Source organism: Pagrus major, chromosome 11, assembly GCF_040436345.1.
Source record: "Pagrus major chromosome 11, Pma_NU_1.0".
Taxonomy (NCBI): domain Eukaryota; kingdom Metazoa; phylum Chordata; class Actinopteri; order Spariformes; family Sparidae; genus Pagrus; species Pagrus major.
The window spans coordinates 1421784-1438813 of NC_133225.1; the positions used below are offsets into that span (position 1 = coordinate 1421784).

The window sequence follows — 17030 nt, forward strand, 5'->3', positions numbered from 1 at the left end:
AAACAAACTGCTGTTATGACAAAGCAGCGTTTATTGACACCACGCTCGCTGATAAAGAAACTTCTAATCGAGAATATTTCTGTGAATGTCGGTAAAAGTTGTAAATGTCATGTGATCACTGTCATGTCTCCCTGCAGGGTGTAGCTGCACAGCGATGTGGGTGGAGGCAGATTGAATGGAAATCCGACAGAAGACAACAACAGTGAGGCCTTCATCCTCCATCAGCTGTGCTCACAACTTCTCTTCAGATTAAAACCTTCCACCTGATCCTGTGAAGCAGAAGATCCAAGATGGCTGCTGGCGGCGTGTTGTTGCTGCTGGCGGTGGCGTCCGTCTGCAGAGGGAGTCTGGTTGTGGTGAACTCGGGGGTGGAGGTCGTCAGAGGCAAGTCGGCGTTTATCACAGAGACGCAGCTGAAGATCAGCGTGGATCCGACCGCAGACTGTAAGGTGGAGGTGGTGATGAACGAACCGGTCACTCAGAGAGTCGGGAGGCTGACTCCACAGGTGAGGACACACCTGTAGACACTGTCCCTGGTACAAGTGGACCGGTGCAGAGGTGTTACCGGTGTTTTGTTGTGCAGGTGTTTGACTGCAGCTTCCTGGAGGACGAGGTGAAGTACGTCCACGACGGCAGCCCTCAGCTGGACGAGGACTCGGTGAAGCTCAGAGTCTACAGGTCAGTTAGCAACAGAGACGTGTTAGCATTAGCAGCTCAGTCACCACAATGAAATGTTGGCGTTGTCCTTTAACACGCTGTCTCTGTGTGGAGGTTCACGTCCTCGGACACGCTGGTGGAGACGGTGGTTGTGCCGGTGCTGGTGGTGGACTCGAGCGTGTCCGGTGTGGTGGAGCTGGGCACCGCCCCGCTGGTGGTTCCTCAGTTCTACGGTTTATCCAACGCCATCGACAGCTCCGTCCTGAACATCCGGACCAGAGCCGACCTGGTCTGCACCGTCAGACTGATGACCACCGACACCAGCGTCCCCGCTCTGGGTCAGCTGGTGAAGGAGGAGGACGCCACGCAGAGGAAGGGTACGTCTCAGACACAGCACGAGTCCAAAGTCATTTCACGTCTTTTAAACTGTGACCACAGAGAATACTGACGTCTGATTGGCTGACGGATGCACATTAAAAATAAAATGATCTCATTTATTTTTATAATAGGAAAAGTTGATTTTTTTTTTCAAAAACAGGACCTTTAGCTTAATTTATTTCAATTTATTTCATTTTGTACGAACTTAATTTAGAAAAATGTACATAAACATTAATTTACTTTAAGAGTTTCTCTGCAGTAAAACATAAAATAATGGTAATAATAATAATAAACTTTAACTATTTGCATTTTTTCTAAATGTGGTTTTACAGTAAAACAACAAAACTAGAGATAGAAACATTAAAATTTGCTCAAATGATAACAAAAGGAAATTTAAAAAACATTTAATATATAAAATATTTAAAATGAAATCAAATAGAAAATGGAAAAAATTGAAAACTTTACTTAAAATTAAATATAGATAAATGCGATATAAAATAAAGTTCAATAAAAGTGACAATAATAGACAAATAAATATAAAATGTACATTAAAGATTTCAACAATTAGACGACATTAAGAATAGAGAATTTAAAAATGATATATTTTGTGTGAACCTGGTGTTTTGTGTATTTGCTGTCACGTCTCTGCTGTTTGTTTGTTCACCGCTCAGATCACGTTTCTTTATCTGCACCTGTTTGCAGAAGAAGACGCGGCGTCCATTTTACAACAACACTGACAAACCTGATGAAAGTTTTCATGGCTTCACTAATCAGACTCAGGAGGACAATTAAAAAACCCTAAAATAAATAACTGCTTCAATCAAAATAAACTCTTGACGTGTCCTCGTCCTCGTCTGCTTGTCGTCCTCAGGCAGGGAGACGGCGGCGCTCTGTCCGGGGAACACACCGTGTCTTCATGGCGCCACGGAGGTTCGTTTCCTGAAAACCAGCTGCCAGGACTTCCTGAGCTCCGGTCTGAAGTACCAGCACCTCAGCCCGCCATCACCAGAGATCGACTACGTCCCCATCAGGGTGGAGCTGAGGGAGCAGGCCACCAGGGCGCTGCTGGAGGTACGGGCAACATCCAGAAGTGAATGTGGAGGAAATAAGAATATTGATTTAGATATTTTTCTGCTGAGACGCAGTGTTGGACACGATGTGCTGAAGATAAACAGCTCTTAGAGAAGAACGTGTGGTGGTGCTCATCACGGTGCTTTAATTGAACAGAGTGGATTCACTGCAGCTTCAGATCCAAGTCGGATGTGGAAAGTTTCCAGCATCTGAGACGTGAAGCGGTTAATTGGCAGAGAGAAGGTGACATCACACTTTCATGTCCTGTTCTCAGCTCTGAGGATGTGAAGGATGTGGAGCAGGACGTTAAAATCAAGACCTCAGGATCCTTCAATGTGTCTTTATTACAAAGATCTGACACTTCTCACACGTCTGATTGTCTTTAAGCTCCTCAGCACCACAGTAACACTTAACTTGTGTCTGTATGTGTTGATTTATATCTGCTGTATGTTGTGTTGAAACATACGTGTGTCGCAGAGGAGACGCAGATTTACACAAACTGGGTAAAAAAGAGACGAAGGAAGTTGTTGAGACTTAGAAACATCTTCTACCTTCTCTTTCCCGCCCTCAGGCAGAGTCGGTGTGGTTGCCGGTTCTGATCCACGGTGCGATGCAGAACCAGCCTCCCCAGGCCGCCTTCATGGCCTCCTTCATCCTGGAGGTGGACCAGTTCATCCTCACCCCCCTCACCACCGCCACCCTGGACGCCAAGGACCACGAGACCCCGCAGGAGAGGCTGGTCTTCAACGTGACCGTCCCGCCCGCCGCGGGCTACATCACCCACCTGGACGACCACACCAAGCCCGTCACGTCCTTCACCTGGCTGGACCTCCACGAGATGAAGGTGGCGTACCAGCCACCCAACAGCAGCCAATCACACCGCAGGAACTACGAGGTACTGAAGATCATGATAATCATGATAAAGGATACAGACGATTAAAATCAATATCTCAAGTTAAGTATTTGGAAACCGAACACGTATTTTAATATCCTGTCGATCATCTTATCTCAGATGGAGTTTGAGGCTATAGACGGTTCCTACATGAGCAGCCCGCCCATCATGGTCCACATCTCCATCAGAGCCGCTGAAACAAACGCACCCAGAGTCTCCTGGAACATGGGTACGTAGAGATCATCTCACCGTCAACTTACATGTTTACCCTTTAAAAAGGACGTGTTCCCGTCCAACTAACCTCAGAGTGGTTTCCCTCTCCGGTGCGTCAGGTTTGGACCTGTTGGAGGGTCAGTCCCGACCAATCACGTGGGAGGAGCTGCAGATAGTGGACAGTGACAACATCGATGCCGTCTACCTGGTGGCTGTGGACGGACCTCTGCATGGACGCCTCAGTGTCAGAGGTGAGGTTAAAGGGTTAGTTTCCTGATCGACAGGTAGCTTTACTTGTTGCTACAGTAACCGCTAACTACTGCTAACTGTAGCTGCTGCAAGTTCAGTTAGCCATGTAGCTAGCTCCTATTAGCTGAGAAGTCTTCCACTGCTAGTTGTAAGTGAGTCAGCTTATCTGTTCATCAGGAAACCCGTAAACTCACTGAGAGCTGAAGCAGGAAAATATTGTATCAATAAAATATGATCCAGTTTCTCCAAAATCGGTGAGTAAAGTTATGAAGTTGTGGTTCTGTTCAGTTCAGGGAGGCCCGGCTCCCAGGAACACTCTCTGCTGCGGTGGAGTCTGGAGATGAGCGTGATGTGACTTCAGTGTTTTGGGCGACAGTCTGATCTGATCTAACTCTTTGTATGCTCGCGCTGCCGTCACCTCGGCACGTTGCTGACTGGATGGAGCACATAAACTGGGAGTAGCTTGAAGATGGAGAGCTGCAACACGGACATCTATTCACATGGATGGAGTCCCGTCACCGTAAGCAACAAACCCAGTTTGGCCTCAAACGGGTCGTCTGTGCTCGTCCCTCGCTGCTTTAATCCCGTGCTGGTATTCGACACACTGCCCTGGGAATTCCCAGAGAACGTCGTCTGGCCTTTTCCGCCTTTTTTCCTCCATGTGTTGCCCGTCCGCCAGGGACCGTGGTGTGGCTGGGGAAGCATATGTCTAGTGGCCCTGCATGTGTTTTCTAATCAGGTGTAAAATGGGGCCGTGGCCACTTCGCCAGGGGCCGTGGCAGCGCGGAGGCTGCCGCTGCCTCCCTCTCCGTCCACGTCTGTCCCTTCCAGCCCAGCGCGCCGGGAGACGGCCTCTTTGTCTCTAACGGGGAGCGGGACCGAGCAGATTGGAGGGACTTATGCCATTTCATGCCGTCGTGCACAGGGAGCAGATGCACTGTCCCCAAACAGGTTTTAATGCTACCAGCTAGGAGGAGGCAGGGAGGAGGGGGGGGAGGTGACAGGAGTGCAGGCGGCCCGAGGGGTTCAGACGGGGAGTTAACCTTTCATGGCTGCTTTAGAGACGGAGAAACAGAGGGAGGCTGGCAGGGAGAGGACGAGGTGTGTTCACAGCTGATCCTCTGACTCACTGCAACTCGTCTGTGGCAAGAAAAGCTGATATTAAAACTTAAGATCTGTCTCGTGTGGACACATTCACACATTTCACCGTCCTGTCGCACAGCCGGAGTCGTGTTGTGCTGTGGACACCATCGTATTGTGTCTTGTGATGCGTCACTGATCTCACCACGAAGCGACAGCCAACATTAGCTGATCAGAACAGTTTAATGTGAGCGCCACAGGAAGAAATCACCAGTGTTTGTATTTATTGATTCATTGATTAGTGAGCGAGGGGCTCATCGCTGACAGTAGATACGATTAATAGATTAAATCATACTGTGGAAACAGATTGAGCTTCAGTGAAGGTGATATAATTAATAATATAATTAATTGAAAACGACGAGTGAATATTTAATTTGTGTCAGCTGATGTACCCTGAATCTGTCGTCTGAACACTTTGATGAAACAAACGTGTCTTCTGACCTGAACTTTCTCCTGTTCCTTCTTCATTATCAAGAGTTTAACAGGAAAAGAGTAGAAATTCATATTTTCATTGTCAATGAATCTGCAGATTATTGTCTCGATTAATCAATTAGCTGTTTTAATCAGTGTTTCGTCCTCAAATGTCTTTTTTTTGGTCCACAACCTAAAGATGTTCAGACGAGGAGAGAAACCAGAAAATATTCACATTAACGAGCCGACAGCAGAGAATTATGACTTTTCTTCTCTTAAAAAGTTACTCAGATCAATTAATCGATTATCAAATCGGTGATTGATTTGATAGTTGACAACTCATTAATGAATTGATTAACTGTCGCAGCTCCATCCTCAACATTTATTTGATAACTTCCATCAATAGTTACGTTTCACATTCAGATTAATAATACAAAGAAATATTGTTGATCTCTGGACAAAGAGTTACTCATCAGTAAAATAAGTAATTAACGTATCAATATTATTGATCCAGTGATTTATATATGAATATCATATATGAATATATTAATTATGCTGTAAACGGTGACTTTAGGTAATTATTATTTAGGTATTATTAATGTTATTAAATAAATGAAGACTTGTACAAACACCTCATGTGTCTATTCAGTTATTACATATAAAGTTAATAAACTTCTACAGAAACATTAAGTGTTTATTATTCAAGTATTAAACATTAAAGTTAGTTATTATTCTGTCTCCTGTAATAAAACACTCAGTTATTTAATTTATCCACATTAACTGAACACAAACTGAAGTAGTGAGTGAGATGGAAAATCTGGATATAATGAAATGTTTTAATGTGTATTAACGCAGTATTATTACTTCTTTAAGTATCAGCTCGAGCTCTTCTTCCTCCGCATGTCGGATCAGAAACTCGTCTGTTGTTTTAAATCATTGACGTTTGAAATGAGTTCTTCTTTCTCCTTTTTCTTCTCTCGTCTCTTTATTACGTCCTGTTTCTCACTCCGTCCTCGTCCACCACATCACGTCCCGTCCTGATAAACCTCCTCCAGCTGAACAGGAGTTGGACGGTTGTTGAAACTTTTGTCCCACTGGGCAGGTTTCCACCACCAGCTCCTCCGTGTCGGACCGCAGCACCTGCTCCTGCATCGTTTTATCGCCTCGGTTTGGACCGTGTTTATCTGCCGCTCTTGTTAAGTGGGAACAAAGCTGACTAAAGTTTGGCTCTGTTCTGCACACATGTACTGTATCGGGCCTGTGAGCGGATCCTCTGGTGGAGTCGCGTCTCTGAGGAGAGCGACGCCGACCCTCCATGCTGCGACTCGGGGGCGACGGCGCTGCAGCGTGGGGACAGTCACTGCAGGCTCGGTCCAACGCCTTCAGCCAAATGGATGGCTGCCTGTCCTGCTGCACACACACACACACACACACACACACACACACACACACACACACACACATACACACACACGCTCCCATCTTTTCCTTTATGGGCCTGTTGCCCAACGCCACCTTTGGGCCCAATTACCAAGTTGTTTCCATCAGTTGGACCAGTAGTCGGTTTCCCTCGGTAAAGTTGCTAATGAGGTTCGGGCTCGCGACCGTTCGTCTCTCAATCTGTCTGCTGACCTTGCCCTTCTGTCTCTCTGGCAACGCGCAGTGAGACAGGAAGCCCCCATCCTGGCAACCGGGCGGCCACCGGGAAGGACGCCATGTTTTACCCCACCGGTGTTCACAGCACGAACCCCAGCCAGCGCCTCGCGGTGCCTTCAGGCGCTAAGAGAAACTTGTTATTTCCAAGTGACAATGGGAGAAAAAAACAGTGCATGTGTTGGAGGCAGTAATTGAATCAAAGTGCGAAGCTTTGGCTGGAAACTGAGTCGTCCTCTGACAACAACACATGTCCGCCAGTGGGCCGCCAGTCATGTGACGCTCCGCTGTTAGTGTTAGCATGATGTAGAGTGTGAGGAAGGCCAGCCAGCAGAGAGCCGACAGATGGACACGGCCTACATTTTATTAATGTAGGACAGAGAAGTTTCTCATGTTCGCTCCAACTCTTCATACTGACGCCGCCGAGTTCAGACTGAGCAGAGAGTGTGAAGCACCAGTCAGCTGTGAGGAATATAATGTAGAGGTGATACAAACATTAAACTGTGCAGCTAGAAATGACAATATATGTATATATATACATATATATGTATATATACATATATATATACATATATATATATATATATATATATATATATGTATATATATACATGTATATATATACATATATATGTATATATGTATATATATATACATATATATATATACATATATATGTATACATATATATATACATATATGTATATATATATGTATATATATATATACATATATATATATGTATACATATATATGTATATATATACATATATATGTATACATATATATGTATATATATATATGTATATATATATACATATATACATATATATGTATATATATATACATATATATATGTATATACTTAAAATTGTCAACTTTAATCATTTACATTTCAGTTTTATTTGTCCAACATTTCTTCTTTAAATAAGTTCACTGTAGACAAAAAATGACATAAATGTACTTTAACAATATCACAACAATACAGAAAATGTTTTTCCGATATAAATATATAGATTAATCTTAAAAACACTAAAATATGTAATTGTATGTTTTATGTCAGGGCTGGTTTATTGTCCAGCTGTTCATTTGTGAAAAGTCTAAACTCTGTTTTAATCTGTTTGGATTTAAATTTCCTCCCCAGATGTAAATAATATTTGATTATATATTATTTATTATATATTATATGATGTTACATATTATATCAGACGGTCTCCTGCTGTTTCCTCAGGGGGGAAGGCGTTCATGTTTCGTGTGCGGGACCTGAGGGAGGGCGTGGTCGTCTACCATCACTCCGACAGCGACACCACCCGCGACCACATCGTCTTCCGCATCAGCGACGGCCGTCACAGCATCCGCCACAAGTTCCCCGTCAACATCCTGCCGAAGGACGACTCCCCGCCGTTCCTCATCAACAACGTGGCGGTGGAGGTGCAGGAGGGCGGCGCCGTGCGGCTGGAGGAGTACATGCTGCTGGCCTCCGACCTGGACTCCAGCGACGACTACATCCTCTACCAGATAGTCTCCACCCCCCGGGCGGGGCAGGTGGTCAGGAAGAGCTCCGCCCATGAGACAGGTGAGGGTGGAGCGGCTTCAGACTGAAAACAGAGAAACATGTATCTTTATTTAAGATTAGAAGGAGGTGTGGATTGTTTTAGAGGTCAAGTTGTTTGCAGCTTAAAAATCTAATTTTGGAAAATATCACGCCTTTATTTTAATTTAATATTTCTAAATTTCAAGAAATGTTTTTCCTTCCTTTTTTACAGCCTTTTACATCTTAAAATATAAATTACAAAACATTAACCCGCCTGTCAGTAAAAGAAAAGTCTAAATTTCTAAAAGTATTCTCAGATCATTTCTCACTTATTGATCTCTGCAGGTCATTTCTCAGTAAATCTGCAGTCAAACTATAAATCAGATTATTATTAATCCACTGAACTAAAAGCTAAATGCTGCACAGTCGTAGCAGAACATGCGGTATTGTTTTTTATCTCATGTTGAAGCTGCTGGGTTGTAAATGTTGACGATGTGTCCTCGCAGGAGCTCCAGTGGACAGCTTCCTGCAGAGAGACCTGATCCAGGGTCAGATCTACTACCAGCACTCAGGAGAGGAGCAGTTTGAAGACTCGTTCGACGTCACGCTGTCCGACAGCCACCAGCCGCCAAACCTCTCCCAGACATACGTGAGTCAAAACTGAATATTACGCCTGGTCTGGAAGTGTTTGATTGAATATCGACAGTCAGTCTGACCCGTCTCCTCCTCCCTGCGGTCCAGACGGTGGTCGTCCATGTCTTCCCGGTGAAGGACCAGCTGCCGCTGGAAGTCTCGGGCAGCGTTCGCTCTCTGACGGTGAAGGAGACGGAGGTGGTTTACATCACTCAGGCTCACCTCCACTTCACTGACAGAGAGCATCCGGACACAGACCTGACCTACGTCATCACGACGCCCTGCTTCAGCCCGATGCATCCTGGGTAAGGAAACTGATCCAGGATGTGTTCAAGAACTGGAAGTAGCAGCTAACATGCCTCGATCAAAAGCTAGAAAATAAAGCTTCCTGTGCAGAGCAGAAGAAACACTGAGATGAAACTGAACCTCATTTTTATTGTTTTAACTCTCAGGCTGATGGATGCAGGTCGTCTGTTCTACACCGACACCGCCAGCGCCATGAAGAAGGACCACATGGTGCCGGTGCTAAAGTCCTTCACACAGGTTGGAAACACAAACACATTTGAACTATCCTCAAATATGCAGGCAGCCGGTTGAGCTGTATTCACTCCTACAGTCCCATGAGAAGGTGTTTAATGAAGAGTGTTATACATTTATAAATAAATGTGATATCGACAGAACAATGACTTACAGAAAATATCAACCCAAGGTCTGGATAAGAGTTGTTCTGGATCTTCACTCAGCAGACGGAGTTTGTCCAGTTGACAGAAATGATTTTCATTTTTTGGAAGTTTGAGGATTTTTTCCGTGTTAGCTTTAAGAAGATACTCAGTTACTGCGTCCTGTCCTGTGGCAGCATGCAGTGAACCACATGAAGGTGGCCTTCATGCCTCCTGTGGAGGACATCGGCCCGGAGCCGCTCTTCCTCCAGTTCGTCTTCTCCGTCAGCGACCTGCACGGCGGCTCCGTCTCCGGCCTCCTCTTCAACATCACCGTCACCCCTGTGGACGACCAGGCGCCAGAGGTCAGAGGTCAAACAGAGACTGAAAAGATGATTGTTGATTTGAACCATGAGTGTGAATGTGGTTGGAAAATATAGAAAATCAGTCTGTTTTTTTCTGAAAGTTTTTATTTTTACATTTAAATATCCATGATTGTGTTGATTGATCTTCTGTGTGGCTGTCAGGCCTTCACCAACCTGCTGCGGGTGGAGGAGGGCGGAGGGGCCTTTGTGACAGAGGAGCACCTCCTGGTTCGGGACCGGGACAGTCGGGAGGAGACGCTGAGGGTGGAGGTCCAGAGGACGCCTCGCCACGGCCGGCTGGAGCTGCAGGGCCGGACGCTGCAGCAGGGAGACGGATTCAGCCTGCAGGACCTGAGAGGACTCCGCCTCAGGTGAGACGCAGCGGGACGACGACGATGACGAGTTATTAACATCGATCGACAACATTAATTATTTATTATTCTTCGGTGCAATAAAATCCTTGTCTGGACGTCTTTTAGCTTTATTTTACAGAATCATTCAGTATCATTGTTTGTGATGACAGGGTTCAGAGTAATCACGTTGCATTATGGGAAATGTTCTTCTTTTAATGTTTGTTTACATACAACTGAATTTTAGCCAAACTGTCTTCACACTGGAGCTGATTCTGATTTCTGAAGGCAGATGATAAAATATAAAGACGGTTTAAATGTGTTTGGTGTTTCCTCCACATCACCGGGTTACATCACACTGGACCTGACTCAGTTCTTCTCCGGCGACACGCAGACTTTGGAGTAAAAATGAAAATCAGATCCAGGTTTTAATAAACAGGAAGTCACAGTTGAGTAACTCTCCAACAACACAGCGGTTTAAAACCAAACGTATGACGGCAGCTCCGTGAGACCCAACACGATCCAAGACACAGTAACCAGAAGCCTCCGTGCTTCACTTCATGATGACACGCCGCCGACATGTAAACGCTGATGTCACTGGAAACCTCTCTGATTGGCTCTGAGTGGATTTTGTGTTGACGGTGTCGACGTGCAGCAGCTGAACCACAGAAACATGAAACAACACATCCAGGAGGAAGTGGAGGGTTTAATGTGGGTGTGTGAGTGTGATTGTTCTCTGCAACCACAAATCTTCTGAAACTTCTGGTCTCATTGATCCGACCTGCAGCCTCAGTTCACTCCAACAGAACTGAGAAACTGGACCTGAAGAGAAGGAGGCCCGGCAGAGTACCAGGATTTAAAACTGCAGCATTTCACTGTGATTTCAGTGATTCCCACTGGATCAACAAAAAGAGGAAGAAGATGAAGACAAAGAAGCAGTAGTTCATGAAGAGGAAGAAGAAAAAGAGGCAAAAGAAGACAAAGAAGACCATCAAGATGAAGAGGACAAAAACAGAATGAAGAAGAAGGTTTAGACGACGAAGAGAAGGATGACAAGGAAGGAGATGAAGAAGACAAAGAAGAAAAAGACGAAGAAGAAGAAGAAGAGGAAGACTTAGGTGACGAAGAGAGGGTTGCTGAGGAAGGACACAAAGAATACAATGAAGAAAAAGACGAAGAAGAAGATGATGAAGAGGAAGAAGAAGTTAAACAAAGAAGACGCAGCTCGTAAATCAAACAGGAAGAGTCGGTCAGTTAAAATCAGAGTTTGATCTCTTGCAGCCCGACTCGATCGGATTGTTAACTCGCGGTCGAAGTCACAAAGTTCTTGCGTTAGTTAAACTTGTGTGTTTTGGAGATGATGTTCTGTGATCGCGTGTTTCAGGTTCATCCACGACGACTCTGAGACGACTGAAGACGAAGTGGACCTGAAGGTGACGGACGGTCAGAACTCTGCTGACGTCGTGCTGCTGGTTCAGGTGAGTTTCCCGCTGACGTCATCAGTCGACACTGTTTGGATCTTGGTGTCGGTGGGCGCGATCAATACATCATATCCGTATCAATATCATCCTCAGGTCCTGCCCATGAACGATGAGCCTCCCCAGCTGGGTGGAGGTCTGCGGGGGGAGCTGAGCTGCGATGAGGGGGGGCGGGTCCAGGTGACGGTGGACTACCTGTCGGCCACGGACCGAGACAGCGACGACTCCAGACTGACCTACATGCTGGCCCGGAGTCCCGGCCGAGGGGAGCTGCAGAGAGCCGGACTGACCGTGGACAAGTTCTCCCAGCAGGACCTGCTGCAGGGACACGTCTACTACGTCCACACAGGTGAGACGCATCATGAGAGACGATGTGTTCAAGGCCCGTGGGAAAAATGTGTCTTTGCTCCCTGATCACAGTCCAGATCCTTTTCACACTGTTTCATACACAAACAAGCAATAAATATTAAAATAACTGTATTAAAATCAATTTTTGAATAAGATAAGTTTCTATTTCAGGAGGAGAGATCGGACCTGAGCCGGTGTTCGACACCGTCACACTCATCATCTCTGACGGCGAGGCCGGAGGGACGGACGGCTGTTGTCACGGAGACGCCCCGCCCCCACCCGTACCTCTGCACGGCACACTTCCTGTTTACGACCTGAACATCACCGTTCTTCCTGTCAACAACAGAGTCCCCGCCGTCACTCTGGGTAAGACGCGTTTATGCCTCCGAGCCGCAAACAGTTTTTTGGGTTGTCAGCGCGTCTCTTTCTTGTGACTCTCAACACCTTGAAGGAATTTCTTGCTCGTGCAGGTCCATGTTGTGTTGATTTTATTTATTATATCATCAAAAAATAATAAAATAATAATTGTAGGTGGTGTTGTTCCTCCTGGTTTCCCATCATTGATTCTTCAGACAGTGTGACCTTGAAAAACACATTAAATGACTCAATGTGGCATCAAAAGGTCCCGAAAAGACATTTTCATATTTGTGGACATTTTTTTATGTTAATGTTTTAAAAAACATGAAATTTTCTTTGGGAAAAAAAAATCTATTAGATTTTGAACGGAGCCACGTTTCACAGAAAATGTCTCAATAAGAATCCAACAGATAAATACTGTGTGTGTGTGTGTGTGTGTGTGTGTGTGTGTGTGTGTGTGTGTGTGTGTGTGTGTGTTGTGTACTCACTGCTGACAATCCTCTTAATGCAGCGGAGCAGCTCTGACCCGACAACACACTGTCACCTATCAGTCCAACACACACTCTGCACTGGGAGGGGTGTGGGGGGGTAACATATACAACATGTACACACACACACACACACACACACACACACACACACACACACTCTCCTGGGGAGGGTTTTAGTTCTCGCTGGAGTCGGAGCCAAGAAGAGGGATTGGAGGAGCTCTGTGGTTATCAATGGAGACCAGTGACCACTGGGACTCACACTGGGATGACTGGGAGTGTGTGTGTGTGTGTGTGTGTGTGTGTGTGTGTGTGTGTGTGTGTGTGAGAGAGAGAGAGAGAGAGACATTTCCCTGACATGTTTGCACACTGCAAAAAATTTCTATTTTGTTCCTCAGATCTAAAAATGTTTATTTCCTGAAACATTCGGCTGAGATCTCGATCAGAAGCTTCTCTGATACATCAGTTAAGATGAGTCCGGTTCAGTTAAGATGAGTCCGGTTCAGTTAAGATGAGTCCGGTTCAGTTAAGATGAGTCCGGTTCAGTTAAGATGAGTCCGGTTCAGTTGTGTTCACCTGATATAAATACAGCCGAGCCTCAACTTCACAGCAGATCGTTGCTGACTGAGAAGCATCGTGATGCATCAGATTTATAGAAACTTCCTGAAACAAAACTACACATTAATCTCAGGACAATAATATTTAATATTAAAGTTAACTTAGTTCAATCGCAGACAAAAATAATGACAAAATAATGGTGTTTTTTTAGTTTGTATTTGTTGTGAGTGACTGTAACTGCTGTGTGTGTGTGTGTGTGTGTGTGTGTGTGTGTGTGAGAGTGTGTGTTGTCAGTGTGTCGGCCAGGCTAACGAGGTTGGCACTGACAAGTTGAAGTGAAATCTTCCTATTGTCTGCTCGTATTACATGTACACAGACACACAAACACACACAGCTGGGTGAGATTATCGGCCCTGTGTGTGTGTGTGTGTGTGTGTGTGTGTGTGTGTGTGTGTGTGTGTTCCCAGGAGACAGTGGACAGCGGACAATGAACGTCTTTACCGAACAAAAGCAGAAAGAGGCGCATCCCCTCGCTGACAATAGGCGACGTGTACTAGCCGCCTCGGTAGCCGGATTACCGCGGCGCTACCAGCGGCGGGATAACTCTCTAATCCTGCCAGCATATCTCCCCATTCATTCAACACCAGCACCGCCAGCCAGTGCAGCGTCTCGGGTGGAGGTGGGGGCGTTAGGCGGGTAAACGTGGTGTTTCGTGGTCTAATTAATTATCAGTGAATAAAGACGCAGAGTAAGAGCATTAGCACGGCGAGAAACACGAGGAATCCGGCTTTACCTTGTTTCTTGTTTTAGAGGGACGGCAGTTTATCAGCCAGATCCAGGACTGTCCGTCATTAATGCTCACACACATTCACACAATGTATAGACACACACACGTAAACATGGATTATGGCGGTATGGATCCAGGTCCAGAGGTGATTGTGTTTGTTAATTAACAGCAGCGAGACGGAGGACGGGTGTGATGGATTCATTAGCAGCTGACAAGAGGATGATTGGGTGGATGGATGGATGGATGGATGGATGGATGGATGGATGGATGGATGGATGGATGGCAGGCAGACTGGCCTGTACTGAGTGTTTTCCTGGTCAGCTGCTGCTCAGATTGGGACGATCCATCTGGACCAGCAGCACGTTGTGGTTCTGGGTTGCCTGTCTGGGTCGTGTGTCTCTGCTGCGTCTGTAAAGTTTAGCGTTAGCCTGCGGCGTCACTTCCAGACTCTTCTCCTGTGATTCCAGTCAGCAGTGGACCGTTTCCTTCATGTCTCTGTCGTTGTGTCTCTGTCCAGGTGAGTCCATGCTGGTGGTGGACGAGGGCTCCTCAGCCTGTCTGTGTGGGGGGCTCCTGGGGGCCTCGGACCCCGACAGCCCCCCCGACCAGCTGACCTTTCACCTGGAGACTCCTCCTCTGCACGGCTTCCTGGAGAACACGCTGCCGACGCCCGGCTCCGAGAAGAGCAACGCCGGAGTCCAAGTCGGTCAGTGTGTGTGTGTGTGTGTGTGTGTGTGTGTGTGTGTGTGTGTGTGTGTGTGTGTGTGACCCGATGTGACCCTGGTGTTCTTGTGTTCCCAGAATCCTTCACTCTCGTCCACCTGACCTCCGGTTTCATCAACTACGTCCAGTCAGAGAGCAAAGGGGTGGAGCCAACAGTCGACCAGCTGTCCATCAGTGTGAGCGATGGGCTGCATCGCTCCGCCCCCGTCCCCGTCTACATCATCATCAATCCAACCAATGACGAGTTGCCGTCACTGCTGCTCGCCAACTTCACGGTAGGTTCACCTTTCACTAACTCCACCGTGATGAAGATCTGGAGCAGCAGTTCAGTTTCCTGTTGCTGACGTAGTCGTGAAGTTCTTCCTGGTCTCCGCCTCCTGCAGGTGAAGGAGGGCGGGATGAGGGACCTGACTCCGTCCATACTGAACGGCTTCGACCTGGACGCCCCGCTGGACGTCCTGACCTTCACGGTGGTGCAGCCGCCGGCTCACGGCCGCCTCATCAACGGCATCTACGGCACCGAGATGAGCCGCTACAAGGAGATGGGAGCAGACCTCCTGCAGAGGAGCCTCCCCGTCACCTCCTTCACCCTGCAGGAGCTCCGACAAGGTGAGAGAGAAACACAGGTCGCTGCGTCACTGATACCGGGCTGGAACACGTCCTGAAGTTCTGATGTCACTTCTCAGATCTGTATGAAACAAACACGTCCATCACTGGGACACACTGACACCATGTTTTTACACAAAGACAGAAAGAAGTTCATGAAGAACATTTGCTGAATTTACAAGAAGGAACAAATAATGAAGACACAAAGTTTATAAAGTTTCTTCTAACTCAACAACTCTTAAACCAGATGGTTAACGGAGTCTCGTGATATTGTGGTTATTAGTTCAATGGTTGGATCAGTTGAAACAGACTCTTCTTCTTCTTCCTCTTGTTCTTCTTTGTGTTAGTGTCACCCAAAGCATGATGGGAGCTGTAGTACCAACACTCAGTACAGATTCATCCCTGTTATCTTAAACAAGAGGGAAAATAATTAGTATAATATTAATAAGATTATATCCACACGTCTGTCGTTATATTATGTACGTAATGTTTTGGTTTTATGTCTTTTTCTTTTCTATATTCATAATTTTTCAAACAAATAAATGAATTAAAAACAACAAAGTGAAGGTAAACAGAATCCCTGCGTTTATTACTGATGTATACATCTTCCTCCACCCTGCCCTCCCTTTCACCTGCTCTCCTTCTCCCTGGCTCTGCTCTTCATCCCTCCTCCCCCGTCTTCCTCCCCCCTGCCTCCCTCTGCAGGGATGAAGATCGTGTACATGCACGATGACACAGAAACCCTGAAGGACGCCGTGGCTCTGCGGCTGACAGATGGCGTCCACACAGTCGAGGGGACGGCTCAGGTCACCGTGCTGCCGGTCAACGACGAGAGGCCACGACTGCTCAAGTACACACACACACACACACACACACACACACACAGATGAGGATTTAGTGCTTTTTAATATGGTTTTTCTGGAAATGCGACTGTTTGAGGTTTTAGGTCAGAGTTTTTTTTTGAAGGCTTCGACATTGATGCAGATTTTTTTTGCTTTGAGCACGTTGATGTTTTTACTATTTAAATATAATATGACAGTTGACATTAAGTACTTCTTCTTCTTCTACAATGGAAAAACTCATGTATAGTTAAAGTACCTTGTGTTTTTTATGCTTTAAAATAAGATATTTTGCAGCGTGGAACCCTCCAATGAGTTCAGTGTTGTATTAAAAAGGTGACTAAGTTTTGTGTGTGTTGACTCGGATCAGCAGGAATTTAAAGTAATCATCATGTATTTGAGCTGCTGCAGTGAAAGCTGGAGGAGCTCAGCAGGAGGGGAGGAGGTCAGGGGAGTCAACATGGGACAGCAGGGGGGAGGCGGGGGAGGAGGGGGTGGACCTGATGTGCACATGTGGCGAGTCGCTCTGCTTCAGTGGATGTCCTCCCCCTCCTCCCCCTCCTCCCCCTCCTCCCATAATATTTTCATTTGAACGAGTGTTTGGGAATTTGCATCCTTGACTGGGTTCCCCGTGCTGTCCC

General features: G+C 46.2%; 1 protein-coding gene across 1 annotated transcript in view; it reads left to right on the plus strand.

Annotated features, from left to right (window-relative positions):
* Positions 1–259: 259 nt before the first annotated feature.
* The window catches only part of frem1b (Fras1 related extracellular matrix 1b), a 33010-nt gene continuing 16239 nt past the window's right edge, over positions 260–17030 (plus strand). Inside the window, exons 1-20 of the mRNA XM_073476617.1 lie at positions 260–506; positions 584–678; positions 772–1034; positions 1907–2106; positions 2678–3001; positions 3119–3227; positions 3331–3462; positions 7896–8240; positions 8705–8847; positions 8940–9136; positions 9284–9374; positions 9688–9855; positions 10018–10226; positions 11590–11683; positions 11780–12032; positions 12203–12397; positions 14739–14927; positions 15023–15219; positions 15328–15553; positions 16256–16400. Coding sequence (XP_073332718.1) covers positions 291–506; positions 584–678; positions 772–1034; positions 1907–2106; positions 2678–3001; positions 3119–3227; positions 3331–3462; positions 7896–8240; positions 8705–8847; positions 8940–9136; positions 9284–9374; positions 9688–9855; positions 10018–10226; positions 11590–11683; positions 11780–12032; positions 12203–12397; positions 14739–14927; positions 15023–15219; positions 15328–15553; positions 16256–16400 — 3791 coding nt within the window. The 5' untranslated portion in view covers positions 260–290. The remainder of the gene's footprint in view (positions 507–583; positions 679–771; positions 1035–1906; positions 2107–2677; positions 3002–3118; positions 3228–3330; positions 3463–7895; positions 8241–8704; positions 8848–8939; positions 9137–9283; positions 9375–9687; positions 9856–10017; positions 10227–11589; positions 11684–11779; positions 12033–12202; positions 12398–14738; positions 14928–15022; positions 15220–15327; positions 15554–16255; positions 16401–17030) is intronic.